Source organism: Pelmatolapia mariae, linkage group LG20 (genome assembly GCF_036321145.2).
Source record: "Pelmatolapia mariae isolate MD_Pm_ZW linkage group LG20, Pm_UMD_F_2, whole genome shotgun sequence".
Lineage (NCBI taxonomy): Eukaryota > Metazoa > Chordata > Actinopteri > Cichliformes > Cichlidae > Pelmatolapia > Pelmatolapia mariae.
The window spans coordinates 22,204,704-22,228,647 of NC_086244.1; the positions used below are offsets into that span (position 1 = coordinate 22,204,704).

At 40.8% G+C, this 23,944-nt stretch overlaps 2 protein-coding genes across 8 annotated transcripts in view; both read right to left on the reverse strand.

Annotated features, from left to right (window-relative positions):
• The window catches only part of LOC134618001 (glutamate receptor-interacting protein 2-like), a 32,636-nt gene extending 14,096 nt beyond the window's left edge, over nucleotides 1-18,540 (reverse strand). The window contains exons 1-11 of one of the 7 annotated variants that reach the window (XM_063463139.1): nucleotides 18,363-18,540; nucleotides 13,101-13,181; nucleotides 12,294-12,429; nucleotides 10,749-10,894; nucleotides 9,561-9,644; nucleotides 9,367-9,442; nucleotides 8,531-8,676; nucleotides 4,408-4,555; nucleotides 4,143-4,312; nucleotides 919-1,047; nucleotides 555-716 (exon numbers count right to left, since the gene is read on the reverse strand). In XM_063463139.1, coding sequence (XP_063319209.1) covers nucleotides 555-716; nucleotides 919-1,047; nucleotides 4,143-4,312; nucleotides 4,408-4,555; nucleotides 8,531-8,676; nucleotides 9,367-9,442; nucleotides 9,561-9,644; nucleotides 10,749-10,894; nucleotides 12,294-12,429; nucleotides 13,101-13,181; nucleotides 18,363-18,540 — 1,456 coding nt within the window. Of the gene's footprint in view, nucleotides 1-554; nucleotides 717-918; nucleotides 1,048-4,142; nucleotides 4,313-4,407; nucleotides 4,556-8,530; nucleotides 8,677-9,366; nucleotides 9,443-9,560; nucleotides 9,645-10,748; nucleotides 10,895-12,293; nucleotides 12,433-13,100; nucleotides 13,182-15,908; nucleotides 16,434-18,362 lie in introns of those variants that run through there. The other 6 variants (XM_063463138.1, XM_063463142.1, XM_063463141.1 and 3 more) reach the window with 6 other exon arrangements.
• A 1,906-nt stretch (nucleotides 18,541-20,446) lies between these two features.
• On the reverse strand, nucleotides 20,447-23,786 carry rpl32 (ribosomal protein L32). The gene is made up of 4 exons (XM_063464411.1): nucleotides 23,693-23,786; nucleotides 23,010-23,110; nucleotides 22,721-22,902; nucleotides 20,447-20,611 (listed from the first exon to the last, which is right to left on the reverse strand). The coding sequence occupies exons 2-4, from the start codon at nucleotides 23,103-23,105 to the stop codon at nucleotides 20,482-20,484; spliced, it is 408 nt and encodes a 135-aa protein (XP_063320481.1). The 5' UTR covers nucleotides 23,106-23,110; nucleotides 23,693-23,786; the 3' UTR covers nucleotides 20,447-20,481.
• Between the last annotated feature and the right edge of the window lie 158 nt (nucleotides 23,787-23,944).

Here is a 23,944-nt window from a genome sequence, read left to right on the forward strand (position 1 = left end):
GCGGGAGGAGGAGGGAGGGAGGGGACACATCAGAGGCAGACATCAGCAGAGAACTGGCAGATAAATGGTGCAAGAAAGGGATTGTGGGAGACAGGGAGGAGGTTAAGGGGAAAAGACGTGCGCCCACAGAGATGACATGGGAATGGGAAGGGAATGAGTCACTTAATCAGAGTTTACGTCAGTCATGCTTACGTCAGCGATCAGTCAAATCTGTTCACACACACAAACAGGGTGAAACAGTAAAAAGGTGGCTTGCATATTAAAAGCTCAGTTCACTCAAATAACAAAACACTCATTTTGACACTTTACAGCAAACAGCTGCCCCCAAATGACCATAGAGCTGAATCAACAACCCCCTCCCTGTAATCTAAGAGTCCTGCAACAAATTACTAGCTTAGTTGTACCAAATTCATTGGTAAGGTGTATATCTTGCGCTTCTGGAACCAAAAAAGCTGCACAACCTGATTAAAACAGTTTTGAATAAGAAAATACTTGAACTGAACCAAGCCTTTAATTTGGAGGGGAAAGAGGAAAAAGAAGGTGGTTTGCTATACATGAGCTCTTGTGGTCCTTCTTTCTGTTCCTCCTCTTGCCGGTGGAGCTCCGAGGGCTGGTGGGAGTGATGGGAAGGACGGGGCAGGGTAGCGTGTTGCTACCCTGGCTGCTGAAGCCTGAGGTGGCTGTGGAGGAAGGGGAGAAGCCACCACTCACCAGAGCTGAAAGGAAACACGTATCAAAAGGCTGGTACAGTAAGCTCTAAATTCATCATCCACAGCAGCACCATTGGAACATGCAACAAAAGAAAGAAACCAGCGTTGGGGTAAACCTCTTGGAAAAAAGATTTAACAATCATGCTGAAGAAAGGGCTCCTGCTGTGGTGTCTTGCCAGCAGCAGTGCTGTCACAAGTGATAACTTACATTTGCAGTGGTCCTGCTGGTTGTGTGGGTGGCTTGGGCTGCTCCATGTCTTGCTGTGGCTGGCATGTGGGGGATGGCAGTAGTTGCCGCTTTGGTCCCAGTGATGATGGTTGCTTTTCTGCACTTTTACTGCAAGCAGCGAGGAGGAAAACACACCGACAGAGTGAATGAAGCAGCGGCGCGTCTCTGTTTTTCACATTTTTAAAAATTCTGCCCATGAAATCACACTTTCATTCCCATGTCTAAATTTATACCACACCACACAGAGCCTGGAAGGATCATTCAGAGCAGAGTAATTGATATTTAATGTGTTCGTCATGGCACGCTAGATTAAATCCTGTGGTTTAATGTATTTTGTTGAGCATCTGAAAATCAGTTTGAAATACGCCACTCTATGAGAAGCAATCTACAATCTAAAATGAAATCCTTACTCTTAGTAGCAAGCTTCCAAAGGGATGATTTCAAGTTGAAGATCATTCTTCTACATTCATTTTCAAAAAAGTCCAAAGGTGCAAAAAGAGAAATCGGACTACTGCTGGACATGGCAAGGAAGTGACGCTAGCTGTGGAAGCATGTGGCTTGACCTTGATTGAGTGCAGCTGAAAGCTTGATTGGTGTAAATGTAGAGTGCCAGTCTCTGCATCTGATTGTCAGCCTATGTGGTCTGCTGTAATTCTTTTCTCTCTTTTTTTGGTGTTTCTGTTGAGAAATTAAGCTTGTCGTTTATGCTGAAAGTCATCTTATCCCTCACGCCAGAGCCTGTGCAACACCGAGTAGTCAGTCAAGCTGTGTTCATGAAGCATTCAAAGGAAAGCAGATGACCTGCTGTGTGACACACACCTCAATAATTAACTTTATTTAAACAGATTAACTCGGCTAAATGTGTCAAAAAAAAATGCTACACGTGACAGTAATCTTTGCTGCTTCGTTTGCAGGCGTCTAATCTCTGACAACTTGCTCTCATAGATGGAGGATTTGCTGGAAACATGGATGAGTACAGTTGCACTTCAGATATTGCCATACTCTGAGAAGTTGGTTGAACAATACATGCAGGAAAACCTCTGGCCCTTTTCAGGAAACTACTTTCTATCTGACTCAATCAAAAGAGCTGAAAAGCTCTGGCTCGGCTGGCTTATATTAAGCTCACCTAGGGGAATCTCTCCAAGAGATGGTGCTTTCATTCCACACTGGTGGAAAGAAACATTAACGCCTAATTTCTTAGTGGCCGTATCAGTCTTCTTAAATCCCCGGAGCAGATTAGACAAATTGCATCTTATAATCACGTCTTATCCTGGAGGGGGAAGAAGCTGTGAAAAAGCTGCGTGCTATCGTAACACCACAACGCCTCCTTCAAAACCAGATGAGTGAACTAAAATTTAATAAGATGTGCCCGTAAATTTATAGTGAAGCGATAGCCTGCTGTGATTTGAGTTGAGATGCTGTATTGATTACAGTTCAAGGATTTCAGCCTTAACAGTATTCATCCGTGTCACATGTATTTGCGCCGTAGTGATAAACATTAGTAGTGGCAAGATAAGCTACATTTACTCTGCATTTTATTACGATACTCACGCAAGCCAGCTGCAATACATACATAATCTAATATGTAGAATATAGCAGAATATATAATCATTTCAGTGTGACATAGGTACCTTTAAAGTAAAATATCCAAATTCTTTCCTCTGTTTAGACGATTAAATATTTTCAAAACATATTAGAAGAATCCAAAAAATATATATATAAGAAAAGCACTGCAGACCAGACCAAGCAAAAGAAGAGAAAGAAGTGAAATAACTGTGGCTCATTTCCCTTTTGTTGCTTTGTGATTCTTCCAATGGTTACATGTTAAGGAGTCCCTGCAGCTGCTGACCCAGAAATAAGCCTGCAGAACGTGGCAACAACATGATCTGTGACAGAGAAAGGGTGTGTGTGTGTATTTGTGTGAGGCTTGTTGGTATGCAAAGAGGCAGAGTGTGTACCCAAAGCCAGAGGGATTGTGGCCGTATGCACACACAAACACACGGACTAATTCAGAGTGGATGGAGGAAGTAAGCAGGGAAGCAGTGAGGCTCTTTAGAGCTGTCGGGAATACACAGAATACATATGGTGAGGACTCTCATCCTGGATCCACTGGATTTCCACACAGTGCTGTGGTGATTAAGCGATAGGTCGCTTAATTGAGATTTTTCTGTGTGAATCATTTGCACTGATGTGCACTGAACATTTTTATTGCATTGCATTGATGCACTACTCATCCACATCCACTAAGTCTTATGGAGAATGGCCTGCTTTTTAAGCCAAGCCTCGGTGGCTGTTTGAGTAGTTTTGGCATTAGTCTGGCTCCTTTTTTTTAACCCTAAAAGTTGTTGCTTAACTTAGACTCCTATTTTTAAAAAGCCCAGCTTTACAGCAGAAATACACACATTTACAACCTGGTATAATAACACGTTTATCTAGTTTTATCTTTAGCTCACCTCCAAAGAGTCAAGGTAAAAACAAAAAATTAAAAAACAACTTTATCAGTGGCCAAAATGCCAAACTCAAGACTTCAAACAGTATTTAGAAACATCACAGTTGCTACATGTCCACTTTTTACCACAGATTTTTTTTTACCAGCCACTAAGATTATTTGCAATCTTTTGCCATTGTCAAGCAAGTTCTTGCCTCTTCTTTATCAGGTGCCTGTCTTCCTGGTACTTAATAGTTGTGTCTGCCGGCCTAGAAAGTTTCATTTTCATACATTACCTTAAAGTTGACCTTTATCTCCCTGTCTGGGTTCCAGTGACAGGGCTCTAATCAAAGTCATTAGAAGTCTAAGTGCAAACCATGTCTAAGAAGTATAGCCTGACTTTAGCCACAGTAACTATGTGATGAATCATTTTGATCACAGAAACTTAAAGTGTGGCAGCTGGAAATTTCTTTAAAACCTTATTCTGATTTTACCGTTTTAGATGTCGAGAGTCAATATTTTCCTCTTTGTAAAATTCAATATCTTCTAAGTTCTTGGCCTTGTTTGATAGAGATCTGAGCAATTAATGCACTTATACATTAAAAACAAACACTGTCCATCACCTACTGCAGTCCCGACATAGAAAACCTGTCTCCTGTTTTAATCCGAGACAGCGTCCTCTGTCACTACTGAATCTGGCTCCTATATTTCCTCTTTTCCTCCATAACCTTTAAGAGCCTTCCTCTGCTTTTTTTGTGCCACCTGCAGGATGTACCTGTGTCATACGGCCTGATGGGAAGTCTGCTCTGGCTGGCTGGAAGAATCTCCAGTTTGACAATGTCAGAGGTGCTGGCGAGTAGCTGTGCTGCTTCCATCAGAGAGCAGTGCTCTGTGCTGGTCCCGTCTATGGACAGGAGGATGTCACCTACATGCAGCGCTCCACACCTGCAATAGTGAGACAGAGATGGATGGTGTGAGGAAGTTTTCTATCAGGAAGCTGTCTGTTCAGTACTAACATTTGTTTAAAAAGTGCGTTTCACCTTTCCACCACACTGGCTGCTTTTATCTTGTCGATAATAATAACTTGTTTGTTCCTGTAGACTGCCGTGGCGAGGCTGATCCCCAGGCTGGCAGAAGGGCCTTTCACTATCTCCACCAGCAGAGGGCCTGAGGCTTGCTGCACTGCCTCTGAAACCATTCATATAGACAGATATGAGAAATATCAACCAAGTTAATGAATGCATCTAAAGAAATACAAAAAACCTGACTCAGTAATGGATGAACTCACTGTGCTTAGTTTTTTAGTCTTACAGATGTTAGTTGCTGTGGCACACTTGTTCATTTTATAAATACACACATTATTTTCTTTGTTGTTGTCATTCAGTCACTAGGATTTTGGCTGTCCTCTAAAAAGCGGAGGTTTATAAACGGGATAAAAGCTTCCCCCAGTTTTTATAATCATATTAATAAGGTCACCAGGACTCTGAGAAATTGGTGAATGCATCCATATCAAGCAGGTTAGACTACCGCAGTGCTCTATTTGCAAAATACAGCATTTGAACATATAACTCCAGTATTGAAGTCACTTCCTCGGATGCCAGTTTAACACAGACTTCCCTTTAAAGTCCTTCTGTTAGTTCATAAAAGCTCCCAATGCTTTGGCCTTTTACTACATCTCTGACTTGCTCAGTGTAAATAACCCAACTAGAGCTCTCAGGTCATCAGGTGCAGATCTCTTAACTGTTCCCAGAATTAGATCTAAGTGTGCTGAGGGTGCTTTCAGTCGCTGTGGTCCAGTTCCTGGAACATGTTGCCCACTGACCTAAGGTCAATTACAACTGTGTCTACATCCAAAAACAGACTCAAAATCTTTGTGTTGTCACAGGCTTACGGTTAATAACAGTGTGTCTGTTTGTGTGTTTTGTTCTGTTTTTCCTTGTAAAGTTTAATTGTGTTCTTTTTATTACCTTAAGAGATTGTAGAGATCCATATTTTTTTAATGCTTTTACCTTATATGGGAAGCACACTGAGTTAACTTGTAATAATATTAATAAAATTTACATTGGCATTAACATTTAGACATTAATATTGTTTGGCAAGTTCTATTCCACATGTCTTGATGATAACCTCACACACCCCATATTTTAGATACCGTCCTGTAGAAGAAGTTAAATATCTTGAGTGACATCTTCTTTGCAGGACAAATGTTGTGACACTTATTGCTCATAATTAAAGTTAAGCAATGTTTCAAATAATGAACTTTAATGAATTTTAAAAAGCACAACCAGTGTACCTTAATGCACAGGTACAATACACAATCTGCACTTTTCTAACTTTTCTAATTATTCTAAATATTCTTAACTATTTAAACATCTTTCAGTATCCTGCTCTGTTTGCACACTATCTGTAGGCTAATTTTAACAACTGTACTGTACTCTGGTAACTATTGTCCATGATGTAAATATGTAAAAATTGTGTTTTCTGTTCTGTGTCCTGTTCTTTTTTGTATATGTGTGTTTTTTTGCTGCTGATACAACCAAATTTCCCCTTGTGGGACAATTAAATGATTATTCTATTCTATTCTATTCTATTCTGGATCTTAGTGTTTTATTCGTTTCCTAAATGTATTTTTCTTGTAATTGTGAATCCTGTGGCTGGTCGAATCTGGAGCCAGCAGGTCTGAATCCTTAGATTCCACACACAGGATATGTGTGAATATGTGTCAGCTGTCCTTGGTGACCTGCCCTGTTTTGCATAGAGCAGTTCAGAGTGTGCAATCTTGAGAATTAGTCACTATGATCAAATCGAGGTTATAATTAGGTTTGTAGTCATGCAGTGGGTTGCTGAGCTTAGAGATGTAGCTTTCTACTTTTTACCCAACAAAGAGGATGTTTGGTAGAATATCAGTTGTACTGGATTCTTTTTGTGTCCTCAGGCTGACTTATGTTTGGTGTTTTTTTGTTGTTTGTTTTCCTTTTTAACTCCATTATTGTTTTAAACTGAGCTTAACAAAATAAAACTGCAATTCCAAACTTCTAAAAATAATGGTGGTGTGTACCATTTATTGCATTATAGTCCAACTATAACTCACTTAAAGACACAATATCATGAGAGAACACACTAAAGTCAGCGTATGAACACGACCACAGGCTGTACGCAGGCTTTGGACAAGCTCCATTTTTGCAAGTCTGAGAAAATAATCCTGGTGTAATAAAGGTGACTCAACTAAAACCCATTACAAACTGTGGCATGTGACCAAGAGTGAAAGACGTGCATTGTGGGAAATGTAGAATCCAGGATTTTTTGTCAGGATATCCTGATATCTGCTGCTTCAACTTATTTATGTAAGCTGTCATTATGAACACTCCAACTCAATAGAAACACTAAATCACAGAAGTGCTTATTAACCTTACTTAAAACACACAAAAGACAAAAAGTAATAACTAATAATGATTAATAGTTTGATATTTTATGGGGGAAACATTGTGCTATAACAGCCTTTAGTGTGTGCTTATCTTTACTTATTTTTTTGTGATTTTCAGACTCTGTGCAGCCATAGTGAGAGCTTGGCTCATATTGGCAGCAATAAGTTTAATCTTTATGGACAGAATTTCCAGGTGCACTCAAGGGGTGGATGTTTCTGTGGTCTCACGATCTCATGCCTGCTTTGTGCAGATGATGTAGTTCCGTTGGCTTTATTGAGCAATGACCTCCAGCTCACACTGGGATGATTTAAAGTGTTGGCACCTCTGCATCTGAAACCATATTTCTCATCCAAAAAATGAATGGATTGCCCCCTCTGGGTTGGGAACTTCCCCAAACAGATGTGTTTAAGCATCTTGGAGTCCTGATAGATGGATTAGGGCAGTGTCTGTAGTGTAGTGGACTCTGTGCGTGTCTGGTGTGGTGAAGAGAGAGTTGAGGTTAAAGTTATGCTGACAATTTACAGGTCAGTCTATGTTCCTGACTGAAAGAATGAGATCACAGATACAAGTGGCAGAAATGAGCTTCCTCCAATACGGCAGGGAGCTCATAATTTGGGAGGGGCTTAGAGCAGAGCTGCCATTGCTCAGCACTGAAAGGAGCCAGTTGAAGTGGTAGGGGCAGCTTATTTCAATTTTATATTTGGGTCAAAATGACCCCGACTGGTTTCATCATATAAAAACAGCAAATGACGTTTACTTCAAATTATTGAAAAGTAAGTCATACCAGAGTGAAATAATGGTAGTAAGTTCTAATGGCAAAGGCTCTGTCACCTTGGTTTGGTAGCAGAGACCTTAAATAACCTCAGAATAACCAGCAGAGTCCCATTCACTATTCACTAAATAAACACCCAGGCATATAAGGGTTAACTTTAGAGTTAAGGGATGTACTTTAGAGTTTCAAGTCATCAGTAACATAAAAAATAAGGAATTGAATAAACGGTCAGTGTAAATGTTCCAGAACTGGAACAATGTGGTCAGATTTCTTGGTAGCATTTGAAATCTGGACAGCAGAGATCAGAATCAGCTGGAGTCAGTGAAGTGAAATCACACTTATGTTGGTATAAAGAGCATTACAGTAGGCTACAGCACTCAAGGTGGGAAAAAATAAAAGCATGCATAAGCTTGTGTAAATCAGTAGGGGATGGGAATGATCTAATTCTGGTATTTTAAGATGAAACAAGCAGGACTGGATTTCCAGCCAGCATTTGATATCATTTGGGCAGGCGAACAGATTATTAAGGGTACTGGGGTTGTGGATAGCAGAGGGACATAACTGGGACAGACTGATACTATCAGTACAATCAATATAATCAATACACTGCTTTGAAAATTTCCCATCTTTTCTCCTTAAATAGCATCAACAAGGATTAGGGGACATGCAATATAATATCTCCCTTTTGCTCCAACTTTTATCTAGAAAGAAAATGGTACAAAAAAGCAACACGTTTTTAATTTTTTTTTTAGCAGTCATTGTTCAGGAACAGACAAACACATTTTCATGAAACAATCGTGTCCCCTTTCCCAGTGTGCTCTCGGGCCGTCTCCAACACAGTCACTCAGATCCACACAGCCAAACGGCCACATGATTTACCCTCAGAGCAATGCTGCCCTATATGCCTCCACATATTCCCTGTGTGTGTGTGTGTGTCTGTTTGTGTGTGTGTTTGTGTGTGCTCACCCATGACAGAGACGTCATACTCAATCAGGAACAGAGCTTCCTGGCCGCTCTGCATTAACATGGTCAAAGCGTCAGCATGCCTCTCCCGGCTCAGAGGCATCCCATCTATGCTCAATACTCGGTCTCCAGCCTTAATAGTGCCCTCTCTGGAGAAGCACAGATGGATAAACAAAGAACAAAAAACAAAACATAAACAACCAGCATAAGATGCTTTTACAAGCAATCGTGCACCAGTCACAGTAGATGATTAAGCAGTTCCACATGAATGTTTCCTCCCAGGTGAGATGAAGGATAAATGAGATAAACAACCGTTAAGTCTTTGACGGTGAATTATGTTCACTCCAGTGTTTAGTGCTTGCGGTTTTCATGTGGGAAAAAAGTGCAATGTTACATTAGCCTCAGGATGAGCGTTGGCCTTTCTGCTTTGAAGATAACATACTCTGTATGTGTCAAAGCCACAGTTTCACAGAGTGGCTTGAATATATGGTAATGAGGAAGAAACAAAAAAGTCTGCCATACATATACAAAATCGTTTCAAAATTATTTTAGGTGCATTATTCTAAGGCCTAAAAATCAAATTCCAGCTAAACAGCAAATGTTTTAATAGTAAATTATTAAAACACATCTATTAGGAAAGACACGTCTACATACACAGTACAGATATATGCATTCACGCATTCGTAGAGTAATGTGAAAAGCTCACTCATGTATTCTCAAGACATAAAATGCAGGCAAGAAACATGAATGGCTACACTTGTAATGCATATAGCCTAACTATATAAACACTGTTTCCAGTAGACATCTATCTTTGTCCATATCTGTGTCCTTATCCTTACCTATCAGCTGGACCCCCAGGCCTGACGCTGGTCACCACCAGAGGACGAGATCTGCGCCAGTCTTCATGGAAGCCTCCTGACCCAAATCAGAAAGGAAGAAAAGAAAATCAGAGCACACAAATCAATGGAAAACTATATGTATTAAAGGACTGGCAAAACAGAGAAAAACAGAGAAAAACATTCTAGGCACCTACCTCTCATGACAAAACCAAAACTGTTGCCCTCCTTGTGTAAACACACCTCGATGCTTTTGGTTATGACTCCTGAGGGGTTCTGGACTAAGAGTAAAGCAGAATTGACAAAATGATTAAATAAATACTAGCAATACAAAAGGTTTATCAAAAGTTTGATTCCAGTATAATCTGAAATGTTGAATTTAGAAAGTTGATTACTTGGTAATAGGTGAATAACTTTATGTGTTTGACCTACTGGTTTGCAAACAGAGCACTGCCTGAGATCCAGGTCAGCTTCCCGTAGAAACCTAGTAAGCATTGATTTGATGATTTTCATCCTGAAAGTTCAAACCGAGCCTGATTTGGCATATAGGTTTTAGGTTACGGCTGTTCTTTTAATATAGCAGAAATATTCATTAAGAGCAGCTGTGCTTCACGCGTGCATCAGCATTAAACATCTGTTCAGAAATACTTATTTCTCAGTAAGCGCTGTTTTGGTGGGTTGCTTTTAAAAAGATGTCAGGATGTCTAGATCCAAACATGTAGAAAGGCCACAGTGCAGATGAGTGTGGAAGTGAGGGCTGAGCCCTCTGGCGTTGCAGTGTCCTCATCATGACCTGCATCATTTGGATGTCCAGAGATTTTTCTCCTTTACTTTTGCCAATTATCATTAATTTCCTTCCTTTCAGGAATTTAAAAACTATATTTATCAATAAGAGGATGTCAAACTAGCCTTTCAATTTAAACCTGCTTCATGTTTTTGGCTACCGTGTTGACCTAAATACTCTGTTTTACTAATAATAAACAGGATAAAGTATGCTTTTGAAAGGCAACTATGTTTTTCTCCTCTTCTTGCATTTTAGATTTTTGGCTGCAGACCAAATAATGTAGCAATATTTACAGTGATGAGAGGGAAGATGGGGTGTTGGCAGAGCACTTCCTGCTGATGTCTCTACAACTTTTCTTATCATTATGTTTGTTTGTGACAATGAAGCAGTTATAATTGCCATACCCTCAGTGCCCTCTGACAGTTAAATGACACTGGTTTACTTATCATAAGCAAATGCTAAGAAGCTTATTTATGAAACTATACTCTATTTTTGCACATTTGAAATAAAAAGCATTTGCTTTAATGATAAGCATTTTCATACTGTCATCTCACACAACTCTTTCCATCTGCTAAAACTGTGAATCAGACACACCACCTACCAAATGGAGGCAGTTCATACTCCACTTCCAGCACAACTCGCTCCCCAATGTTCTTCAGCAGGCTGATAATCTCATCGTGACGAAGCTTTGACAGATTGATGCCATTCACTGACTTGATGTAGTCTCCTACATTCAGCTGGTCACTCCTGTGGAAAGTCACAGACATACGATTAGGATCAGCATTCGGTTACTAAGTGGACAAAGCAGGCAGCTGTTCTGAGTCAATCCATGTTTGTTACCAAAGTTTCAAATTTGCACCACTAATGTGCAATATCAGCTTTTGGCTGCATTACTGTGTTAATACGTGAGGTGAAAAGTACAAATATCTTTAATGTAAGAGAAAGCTGTGAAAGCTTCAAAATGAGAATTATCAGAATTTGGGGGGGAGCTCATTGCTTTGGATTTATAACTCACAACAGCCCTCACTGTCATAACACTGAGCTATTTGTAATCAGCGAGGTGAAATAAGGTTCTGAGTGGCTTTCAGTGCATCATCCCTTTGTGAAAAACAAACAAATAAAAGTGAGAAATAAACTTCACAGAAATAATCATAGTTGGTTTTCTCTTTTTGTTGAAACGGTTATGATAATTGGATCCGACGTGCATCAGCAGTAAGCCGACTAACATAGTGAGCCACCTGTGCAAAAAGGAGAGTGGATGCTGGAGCAGGTTGGCTGAAAGCCTCACGTCTTCACACACTGACAGAGATGATTGTACATGGTGTCTGACATGTGACATTCTGAGTCAACATGAGGCTCATCAGAGAGCTAATTAATTAAATAGATGTTCTGCCCTGCTTGCCCTTCTCACCTTTAGGCTACTGACAATCAGCACTGACAGCAGTAAGAGAGATGTCTCAACCGGCAGAGCTGAACGGCCTGTCGCCTGGTCCAGTCTCGTCACACTATGTCTTTGCCTGTCGCTCTCCTGTCTGCCTGTGTGTCTCTCCACCCAGTAAATTAACTAGCACTTCCACACAAGCATGAACTCAGCTGACGGAAAACAAGCTGCTCGGAAGAATTAGCACGGTGTCTGTGTTTAAAACCTCCTTGGATTTGACGAGTTATGGCATATTTGGCCAAGACATTTTCAGAGGGGCTGTGTCATTCTCACAAATCTGTGTGTGTGTGTTTCACTGTGGTCACATGCTGCTTAATCATCATGAAATGTGAGTTTTCCAATGAATTTTCTTATCACGTGGCTGATGTTGGGGAAAATTAGCTTTATCTTAATTAAACAATCTTTGAGCACAAAAAGCACGCTCACAAAACATTTATATTGAGTTATCACCACAGTACAGCAAATCAAGCATGAACTGATCAGAAATAGAGATAAAATTTAAATCTGCTCTTGGACATAGCTCCATTGATCCTGTTGGGGGTGTCGCTCTGGGTCAAGCTGATCTAACACATTGCCTACAGCCCTGCAGTTAGTGAGACGGTGCAGCTTTGCAACATGCGCACATTTTCAGGGGGCAGAATAACAAGTCCGGACAGCTTGGTGTGGTTGCCAGGTTTTAAATGCATCACGGAGCAGAGATCTCACCTGGCAGCTAGCCCACCTGGCCGTAGGTTTGACACTCTGGGCTTGCCATCCTTATCAGACCCTCCGGAGATGGTGAGGCCAAGGCTGCTGCCTTCCCTTTTCATCAGATCCACGGTGGTCACTCCTCGATACTCTTCTGCTGACAGATACAGACGCAGGCACAGATCTGCAGTCAGCATTAGCCTCTGCTTGACAGAATCACCCTGTCTGAGGGGCAACGAAAGACTCTTTCCCTGAATCTTTCACAGAAATGCTCTCTGACACAAGACCTCCTACTTTATTTTCTCAGCCTCCTGTCTTCTCCTTGTTCCTTCAGATCTCTCTGTCTCAGTTAATCTTTGTGAAGAGTTCAGAAGGAGGATGTGGAGAATAAAACTGGTTTTATTAAAACAACTCTACATAAGGATTGAGAAAAGCAATGCATCGAATTCATAATAAAGAACCAGCTGGAAATTATCAGGCCTGACAATAATTAATGGATATGTGCTTATGTGTCAACGGAGAACTCATTCTGTCTTGCGCTCCACATTGTGCTGTACTTTTAAATCAGTCTGCAATGTGTGGTTTTACTACCAATGACAGGTTTGCAACACAAGCAAATATTTTACCTTATCCAAGCATTCAAAACAGTGCAACATCAAGCAAACCGCAGGACGTAAACGGCTCTACATGCATACAGACAAGCGTCTCAATCAAACATGGAGTGATGCTTCCTCTTCTTGGGGACTCAAGTGAATTGAGCATAGTAGCATGAATCAGACAACAAACAAAGTAAATGATGTAACATCAGGTTTGAGTGTATTGTACCTGAAAGGCTGCGCCTCCGAGACGAATGTGATTGGTCAGTTGCCCCGGACTCTTTGCTTCCCTTTGAGTATGGTCCTTCATCTGAAGAGACAGTGTGGTGATAGGATACGTAGGGAAACGCTGCAGCAGAAGACTAAATGAAAACGACTGCCCCAATGCACATTGTGACAGCAGCCCACAGTAAGGGGTTTGAACTTCACCCTCTGTCATTGAGGAGCTTTTGCAGGGAAACACTACAGCCAAAAATATATCTGTCAGGACTATCTGAGCTAGAATGGTCACCTCAAACTCAGGACCTTGAAAGGTCACACCACTTTGTTTCCCTAACAATCATATTAAAGGGTCAAGGATTTAAAATAGCTAGCCCCTGTCTCCAGCAAAGACCTTTAAAGACCTTTAATTTAACACAAGGATACATTTGCAACAAGCAGCTACTACAGCATGGGAGCCTTCCTGAAAGAACAGCATGCAGTTAATGGTCTGTTCATGCATAGAGAGGAAATCATCATTTCATGTCATTTATAGCAGCTGTCAGATAAAGCTAGGGAATGTGCTCTGCAGAGCAAGGTAGTTTTTATTCTTAACCCACAGTGGGACTCAGCACTGGACCGTCCTCAGATTAGTGGAGCAACTGCCCAGCCATCTGAACCTGAAAGCAGCCATGCATCCATGTCAGCAGTCGCAGTGATGAGGAAACTGACTTGGCATTTCGCTAATCCTGTTCATTGCGGATTAGCTTTTTCAGCTGTCCAGCACAGCGATTGAACATCACATTACAAACTTGAAAAATAGCTGTGCCAGGTCCACACTTGGATGAGATGAGTGGAGGAGAGCATGTTGCTGCTTTTCATATAACGTGCATCAAACTGAAGTACTCACAAGCAAGAGTCTGGAATGATGACTGCATTAGTACTGCAGAGTGGAGACACTGGTAAGAATCAGTCCTAACACATTAACTGCACAAGCTTTTCAAACCGCTGGAGAGTGAAGTTAAGTATTTTTGACTGGTACATAGTTTTGGCAACGCGCAGCCCCAGAACTCTTGAAGGTAACTGAGGTGCCATACATGTTTTTAGATTTAGGGTGATTTACACTGTGTGAGAGTGTCACAATAATTACAATATTCATCTGAACAAACATCCATAAATCTGTCTACACATCATTGAGAAGGCAAACCGTGGTACTCTGCTGGGGAATCATCAGAAATGTAAATTTTCCTCAGTATTAAATTTAATGAAGCCATGGTTTTCACTAAATCCATAAACACACTGCAAACGACACCTGCTGCTAAAAGCTCATTATGCATGCTTTTTAATGGTGCCAGATGTAAACAGTCACAAGAAAAGCAGATGTCAAGTTGTAGCCAACTTCAGGGCTCACTGAAACGTGACAATCTACAAAATGCAAGTGAGACAGAGAATAATAACAGACAAAAAAGAAATGAAGTTGAACTACATATATGTACTGTATCTCAGGTGCCTATGAGAATCAAATACTCATGTATGATCTTCTCTCATTTGCTGTAGGTCTAAGTAAGTAAGCTTTCAGGCTTCAGATTATATCAGTTTGACAATGATCTACTGACAATATATTGGTTTGACATGAAGAATGTCATTTCATTTAGTCTGACATGTCTTTTTTGTTATCTGCACTGATTTGCAAAGACCGAAGTGCTTGAAGGGCATCAAACCCACCGCTTTATCTCTGTCCACACCGAGTCACCACATCTGTCCAACTGGAGCTGAAGCCTTTGGACAGCTGAGAGGCATAGATCCTTTGTCATACCTTTACTGACCTGAAACCTTCAGGCAGCCACGGGATACGGGAAGAAAATTCAGCCTTCACGTGGACACAGCCGCATGAGTCAAAGCTTAACTAGACAAATCTCCGTCTTGCACGTTATGGCGATTTGGAGAATATGCACAAGCATAACATTGTCATTAATTTACCTCACGTCCCTGCACAAGTCCTGTGTCCAGTAGCTTTGAGGCACAAAGCACACAAAGTGAGTGACACATCGCAAACATGTTAGGCAAGGCAAAAGCCTCGTAACCACACAGACTCCTGGGGGCCCTGACGGTCCAGCAGCTGTCATTGCTGTCAAAAGGCAACACTGGCTCTGGGTTACACAGACCCAACACACCGCACGTGACTGAATGCTACTGTACCATCAAGCCATCCTCCAGGCATCCTCCTTCAGCTTTGAAAAACCATCACCCACCTCAAGAGCCAGAATTAAGATTGGGATGGTGTTGATTACAACTATGAATCCTCTCAGTTCTGTTTCTTTAGAGGAAACTCTTTTTTTAAGGGTATGACTACTCCTCCATCTGAAAGACCTGGTGACTACAAATAAGATTCTTCCTGCATAAATATTTAGAGAGTTGATTAACTTCCGAATCAATTAAGGGCACTTTTTACTATCCCAGAATGTAGGTTAAATATGTGGGCGGTACTGACTGACAATGAAATCATATCGCTATTTTCAGAGGTGAAACTTTATTTATAAACTGGCCCCTTCCAGACCCAGTTTATGCTGCTATATCTGCCCTAATTACACATGACAGGATGATATGCAGAGCTGGTGGCTGAGTCCACTGACATTTAAATCTCTCGCAATCTATTACTGCTGTATTGCACGCACTGTAATGATTCCACCATCAAATTCATTTGCATTAAAGCTGAACAGATTTAAGACCGCAGGGATGTAGGCGCCGCTCAGAAGTGACCTGCTGCTGTCTTAAATCTTCTATGGCCGCACAAAATCTGTACCCTTTGACTCTGAATGTCAGAATATGTTCCTCTTACCAATGCTGTTCTTGGTGTCTCTCCTCAGACCACAGAGCATGGCTGGAGTTAAATCAGCGGAGCCACCCTCTGGAAGTAACCTTGCTGATCTTTAGTAGTGGGCAGAGAGCTGTGGTGAAAGTAGGCGACCCAAGAGACCAGGTCTCAGCTGCTTAGAAAAAACATCTTTGTTCCTTCATTCCTGTGCATCAACTCCAGCATGTCCTTAAATTTTGACACTATCCAGGAAGGTCTGGAGCTCCAAAGGGCAAATTCTGATCTTCACTACCTTCCTAAATGATTATTCTCAGTGCTCACATACATCTAAAACTACTATCTGCCAAGCTGTGCTCCTTCTATAAAATCCAAAGCAGGGAGAGAAATGGTTCGTGTCCTTTTCTTGCCATTTCGCTGTGGTTCCGTTTTTTTTGCGCTATTCTTACTAATCGCTCGTCTTTTTTTCCAGAGGATTTATCATGCCCTGTTCATACACTCACATGAGCTCACACACAGCCCTCTCATACAGAGCTAGAGCGTTTGCTCTCCCCTCTCTCTGTCTCCCTCTCTGCCAGAGGGGTTCAGTGAAGCAGGCACACACGATAGTCACTCCCTCCCCCTTGCAAACCCCCACACACACATAGACAGACTCTTTATCCACTTCCCACCAAGTCAAACACATCCTCAGCACACACATAGAGTACACACGCTCAGATTAGACATGACAAAACTGCGCACACGCCACACACTCAACTCTCGGAACAATTAACACCACCTGCACATTCATTGTCAGACAGTGTCACGTTTTTCTCACATGGAGACAAAACCATTTTACAGAGCTTGTGTCTACACAGTGCTCTTATCTTCTCTCTCTTTCTCTCATGCACGCACACGTGCACACGCAACATATTGGCGGAAGCATATGTTAAATTCCTGTGAAGAACATCTTGCAGTTGTTGCTGCTTCTAAATATTATGCAGTCGTCAAGCACAGTCGACATTCAACCTGCAATCGTGATAATAAGTGAAATATATTCAAACAGCAGTAAAATAGGAACACGGTAAATCTCAGCAGCTTAATGAAACTGTGAAATGTGTTTCCTCTGAGGCCTGGCATCTCATGTTTCACCCTCTGAGGGGCTAAAGGACCCTTTGCTAATCCTTCAGGGGCCCTCCACCCAAACACGGAGGGCCCATCACTGCACCTGTCTGGCCATTTGTCACGCACAAAAGCCTCGGCGCCTGCCACTTCCTGACCCGCGCTGCAACCACTATCAAAACAAACCCCTCCTTCAGCCTCACTGGCAGCTCCTCGAAACCTCATCAGCCTCTGTTTTTGGTTCAGTGCAGATCATTTTTGTCATCACTTTAGAGGCAGATTTAAAAAAAAAAAGGGATAAAACCAAATTACATAAAATTCAGAAGTTCATAAAAAACATTAGACCCTTTGTTCCAAAACGGCCTTTTGCCCACATGTGTAAAGTGATTACAAACAAACATTTCCATGTTTCTATCCGCTGTTGCGTGGAGCCTAATTAGTCAGCTGTTCCAGTGGACACAATACTCTTTGGTGTAGATGATTTCCTCTGAGACTTTTGTCCTTAATACCCCATTTACAGTGTGAGCGAGTGTAGTCTTTCAGAGCGAGACTAATTAATTTCCACCAGAATAAAGAGAATCGGGAGATGGAGCAGTCTGTTGGACTGATAAAAACCTCTGGGAACCGACTGGCAATGTTATAAAAATGGACTCTTTTACATTTGTTCTAGACGATAAATCAACATAATTGCTGTAGCATTACTGACAAGGTATTGATTAGTATAAGAGTGCCCTTTTTTTGTTGTTGTGACCTTGGCATAAAAACAAAGATGTGTGATATTCAATATTTGAAAAAAAAAGAAAAGAAACCGGTGCAAAATATTTCGTGATCTCAACAGACATTGTTGTGTGACTGGTTTCGCTGTTCAATTCTGATCCATCTCCATTTACGTAGAGAAACCCTCGTGAAAGTGCCTACATTTACTTCACATGAACATATTCCAGACAGGAGGCCGTGGAGCTTAACCTCAACATCGATCAAACTGACCACACTGCCATCTTATGGTTATCAGCTTCAGCTGCAAGTGAAAGTGTGAGGAGCAAAATGACTAAATCACTTGTCAGCCAGCACATATCAGTGTGAAGAAAAGGAGCCAGAGGAAATGCGTGTCCCACACATCACACGCCTGCGTTCCTGTTCACCTCTAAGAATCATCATCCAAGATTTTCTTCAAGCGAATGTTCAGTTTCACAGGTCTCAAGCATGCTCACACATTTATGTTTGACATGCCTGCAGCATAATGTACATGAATTAAAGAGTGTTGAAGGTTATATACAGAGGTAAACTTGTGTAAGTATTTTGTTGGGATTACAAGAGAAAATTCTGGATACTCCATAGAAGTGTTGCGTAGCTTGTTACATATTAAATCTCAGATTTTACCTTTTGTCCTTCCTCTGATGACACCCAGTCGACATCTGAGAGAAAAGGAGAACATCCTTCTCTTTCCTCCTGCAGACCGGCTGCCTTTCCTCAGGGAATCTGTCTGAGGGAAGGCGAAGAAGAGCTGTTTGGAAGTGAGGCGCCCTTTTCCAAACGTGACCCTTGCTGACATGTTCATTTTCTGAGCAGTGAAAGAGAAAAAATAGATTCTGTCCTCTTCCTGACACTCTCACCATCTCTCAGACGTTGCAGTGTCTGCCTGCCCTGCTGTTCTCATGTTCTCCTCTCTTTCTCTCTGGAGAACATCCAGTCCTCTAAGGTGAGTCTTCCAGGACACTCCACAAACAGGTGCTGGTTTCGGAACGAGGAAAGCTTCAGATCCAAGATTCTGCCTGTTTTTTCCAACCATCATTGGTAACTTACTTCCACATCCTAACAGCCACAAGCTGACTGGCCAAATAAATGTTGTGTTTTTGCTTCTCTGGCAATGTCAGTTTTACGGGAACAGATGGCAGAGGGCTCAGGGCTGTGGGGCACAGCTTGTCTGCCAGAATGCAATGGAAACTTTCTCTGCAGGGATCCGGCTCTCAACATCATCACGTAGTACACAATCTGAGCAGGCCAATTCAAGCAATGCCTTTTGATTACATTGTCGTTGCTTTATTGACACAACTTAAGTAATTACATGAGTGTGTCAGCCGAGGCTTTGTCTGAACATGTTCATCCACGTTGCCAAACTGACTCTAAGCTCCAAGTTAACTGGTCCAAAACCAGTCAGCCAATACAAGTCAGGTGATAACTGTTGGCTTCCTTTCTATACAGAAGGCTTGAAAAATGTCCTTTATGGCTGAGAGAGCTTTTAGTCAGAGATAATGTCATCAAGCTTAATTTTGGATTAGGCAACACATATGAATCTTTACAGAAAGGCTTGTTATGAACTGGCTGGAGCAGGTTTCACAAATTATGTGTGCTTCTTTTACTTATATATAGCAACAGAAATCCAGAAAAGCCTACGAGTACACCTTACCATAAAAGTAGCAATACAAAATGTTTAGGGAACAATTTAAACTACACTGACATGACCTTTGTTCCAAGTTATAAATAAAATAAAATTCTAACAGAATTCCTTATTAAACAAACTATTAGGCTCATTTTTACATCTGTATCATAGAAGCTTTTTCAGTACTCCTTACTAGTCTTATACTGGACATCCACTGTCTGAAAAACCCATATGGTCTTCTTTCCCTACAACCCAACTTTCATCTGATTGGTTATCCCTCACAAACAGAAGCTTGTACAGCAGCAGAGCAGCCAGAGTTGAGCATATAAAGGACATCCATTCTCATTTACATCATACAGACCATAAAAAAATGCCTGAAATACTAAACTTGGGGTTCTCTGAAGTCTGCACTTTGGGGTCATACGATTACTTGTGTATGTATTCACATTATCAAAATCTTTGGCCATCTTGACACAAAAATCCACCGGTCTAATTTTCCTGTGTCAAAAAGATCATATGTGATTTTTAATGGTTTATGCATTTATAAATCCAGGATTTCTTAAGAGGAGTAGGTCTTAAAATAAACATGGTACCAAACGTAACTGTGGTTTGGTCTGTATCACACTTTGTAATAAGAGTGTTTTTCCAGACGTTCTGCCCTCCTCTGCTTAAAATACAGGTCAATGCTTCTCTTCAGGTATCTTGCCCCTCTTGTTCTGTTCCATTCATCGAGGTTAACTAAAAAAATGATGTTGCCCAAGGAAAATAAAACCAGCTCTCTCAGGTAAGCATTTCTTATCATTTCCAGGGAAAAATAAAATGTCTCTTCCATATGTGCCATCATCCACACATCATCCTCATCCACACGTGCCACGAGTGATACTCCTTTGAATGTCAGAAATAAACTAATTTTTATTTTATAAATGCACATTTAACCAAATGTATGACCAAAGTCTTAGTACTAATTTTGATCTTTATAGTATTATTCCAGGTTTAAATCTGTTTCACACATTCACACGAGTCTTTTGAAAAAAACAGCCAATTAAGTTCAAAAGTGGAAAAAAAAAAAAAGATCCATAAGCCATTTCCATTTTTAAGTCTTTATTGTGAATAACCAGTTTATTCATTCTCCTCACTCCTGAGCCTGGCGTTGGGGTTCGTGACCTTAATTGCCAGCTGAGCTGCCCTCTCCACAATCAGCTTCCTGTTCTTGGAGGAGACGTTGTGGGCAATCTCGGCACAGTGAGTCCTACAGAGGCACAGAATCACATTCGGTTAGTGGAAAGGTGTCTTCAAAGAAATGTCAGGAACTGACATGTGAATTTTTTGTATTTATCCCAAATAAAATAATTATAAAGAGTTTAGTCTGTCACAATTTCAATAAGCACAAATTCAATCACTACTTTATGGACATTAGCAAGATGTCAAAATGCCAAGCATCAGGATGCAGTCCATGTTCTGGCAAAGACAACCCTCTAAAAGTTGTGCCACAAATTACGTGAAAACTATGCGGCTGATTATCTGACCCTCCAACATATTTACTACCTGACCATGGCAAAACAATTAAAAGTCAGCTGAATATATACAGACATAATGGAAAAAATATTCTCAGATAAAGTAGCAAACTTGTTTTGTTTTTTAGCCCTGCTTTGTGTTACTACACACCACAGCTTAAGCTTTACTGACCAGACTATCATCTCTGTGGATTTATGCTTACACCTAGTACAAAAAATAAGTTATTTTTAAAAAGAAGTGAATGAGAAGAACCAAACAACTCCATTGAACCACAAACCAAAAAAGTTTACCCGTAAGAGATTACAACAGTGAAAATATTATTATGTCTAGTTTGTGTGTCCAATACAGCTAAGAAACTGGGGTCCACATCCTCCTGTAACAAACAGTCTGAGCACAATTAGGGTTCTCCACACAACCTGTCGTATGGGATCAATTAAAAACCTTCTGTATCAAACTAACTGCCAAAACACTGAGTACTCTCAAAAAAGATCAAGTCTCTGAAAACCAGCTAAATGGCTTTATTATAGGTTAAACATCTTTTTGATAACCAGAAACTGTGTACACGTACAATAAGAAGTGAAATTCCCGCTGTGTCTGACGATGGGAAAACTCCTAGTATTTCAGTGTAGGTGTTAAAGTGTTACAAACTTCTTTCCTCTAAAAACTGAACCCTCCGCTCTACTTTGAAAGAGTGACCGGGCAAACTGTGACAACAAGACTTATATTAATAGGATGCTGGGAATTCAGCTTTTGCTGAGGTACAATGACAATCAACTTCCTCATACAAGATCCTTCTTTTTAATGACATCTGCATTTGTGGTGATCAGACTGTTAGGTTATTATATTAGCCTCATGAACTAAAAACCACCTTTAAAAAAATGTTATTGGAGGATGAGTGGTGTGCTTTCTGATCATGGCCTACAGTTACAAAATTAAATATCTTTTAAAAAGAAATGGGGCTCATATAGTGGCTCAATCCTTACAGTGTTTGGTCTCACTTGTTGAGGTTTGAGACATGTGACTAAAGCCTGCAGCTACTTCAACGTACTGGAGGTAAAAACGTCATTTTTCTCACTTAAAAGTACTTTTTTGAGTGGCGAGTGATCCGATAGGCTAATACTGAAGATAGGGCTTAAAAATTACAGTCCCTGTTATTTATCTTTAGTAGAAGGCCAAAAATTTTTACAAGCAAAAAACCTCTTTAGGAGGCAATACTTATCCAGCAGCAACTTTGACTAGAAAAATGCCAAGAAGACTGAGAACGCAAACATCACTCACTGTTTAACCGGTCAGTGCAACCGCAAACTTTAACTATATGAAATGTTCATCATCTTTTACACACAGATCTCAAAGAAAAATCATCAGCACTATAACATGATAAGTTGTGCTTATTGGAATTTCGCTGACTTAAACCCTAACCCTAACAGCACCTTGTATTTATCAAATGGACAAATACCACCAAAATGCACAGACTTCTGCTATATTAAACTAATTTCATTACTGTATATGATCTCATCATGCATATATGCACAGTCAGCGTCTTAGGGCTTAACCTGACCAAGGAAGACTCTGCAAAATCCTTCAACATACTTTAAATACACAAAAACAATTACGCTAATATCTCCCTGTAGCTGTCTAATTTAATATAGCTTTTGCATACTTTTAATATTAATCATTATAAACTTTTGCACAGGGTAATATTCCAAGACAAGAAGTTAATTAGAAGACATTGGGGGGAAAAAAAACCTATGTATGACACTATTCCAATACAAGTCATTCAGTGCACCATTTCCTCTACATCTACAGCAGCAGTAATCTACATGCATATGCATTCATAACTTACTTGTTGCTCATCAAAAGGACCTCGAGTTCCTTGACGTTGTGCACCAGGAACTTCTTGAAACCAGTTGGCAGCATGAACTTGGTCTTCTTGTTGCTACCATAACCGATGTTGGGCATCAGCATCTGGCCCTTGAACCTCCTGCGGACCCTGTTGTCAATACCTCTGGGCTTACGCCAGTTTTTCTGTAGAGATATGTAAATAAACGTGTAGGTAATATAACTCACTGACATGATTAATCCCCGCAGGTAAACAGTCCAAAACTGATGGGAATCTATCACATCGCACTTACCGCGATCTTGACATATCTGTCAGACTGATGGCGGATGAACTTCTTGGTTCTCTTTTTGACAATCTTGGGTTTAGTGAGGGGCCTGAGGGCTGCCATGGTGACTGAGAACAAACACATAAAAAGACAATTTTAGCACAAACTCGACATGCCAAACTTCACCGCTGCTGGACTATAATCTGTAAATTACTAGTTGAAACAAAAGACAAGCATAGGCTTTATGTCTCAGAACATCTACATCTACCCCGAAAAGTGAGTCTCAAAGCAAACGTGCAGACCATCGTTAGCTAGCGTCTACGGTAGGCTCAATGTTTAGCTAGCTAGCCAGCCATGCTACTCCATTATAGGGATTTCACGTGAGTTTGGGGTTAAACGTAAATTCAATTACGTACAATTACTTTTGTATTCTGTCACGTATTACATTTATGAACCGAATACATTTCTATGAGACATGTAGTACAGCAGGCCTTTGCTGAAGACTACAACTCCATTTCACGTCGGTGGCGCTGCCAGCCGGTAAGTCTCTTTAGCACCAGCACTTTGCTCAATTTAAGCACATATGGCATGACAAAACTGTAAATCTTAGCCTGTACATATATAATAAATGTCAATGATTCGTGAACCATGTCAGGATGGGTGAATAATAGCCAAAATTTAGCGGATTGTTTCAGATTGTACCAACTCACCCGCCGATGTAAATCCAAAAGGGACTTCGGGGACGGCGGAAGGAAAGAAAAAGGACTTCCGTGAGCATTGCAAAGGATTATGGGTGCTGTAGTCTATCAAAACTGCAAAAAGCTCTTTCACGACTCAACCGGATCGTACTTTGTCAAAACTGTTTTAGCTACATATTTGGAATCTGGTCGTTGTTATTATTCGTCGTAATAATAAGTGTTCTGATACCTTCCGGTGGTGCTCTGGGGCTTTTAGCTGAACAT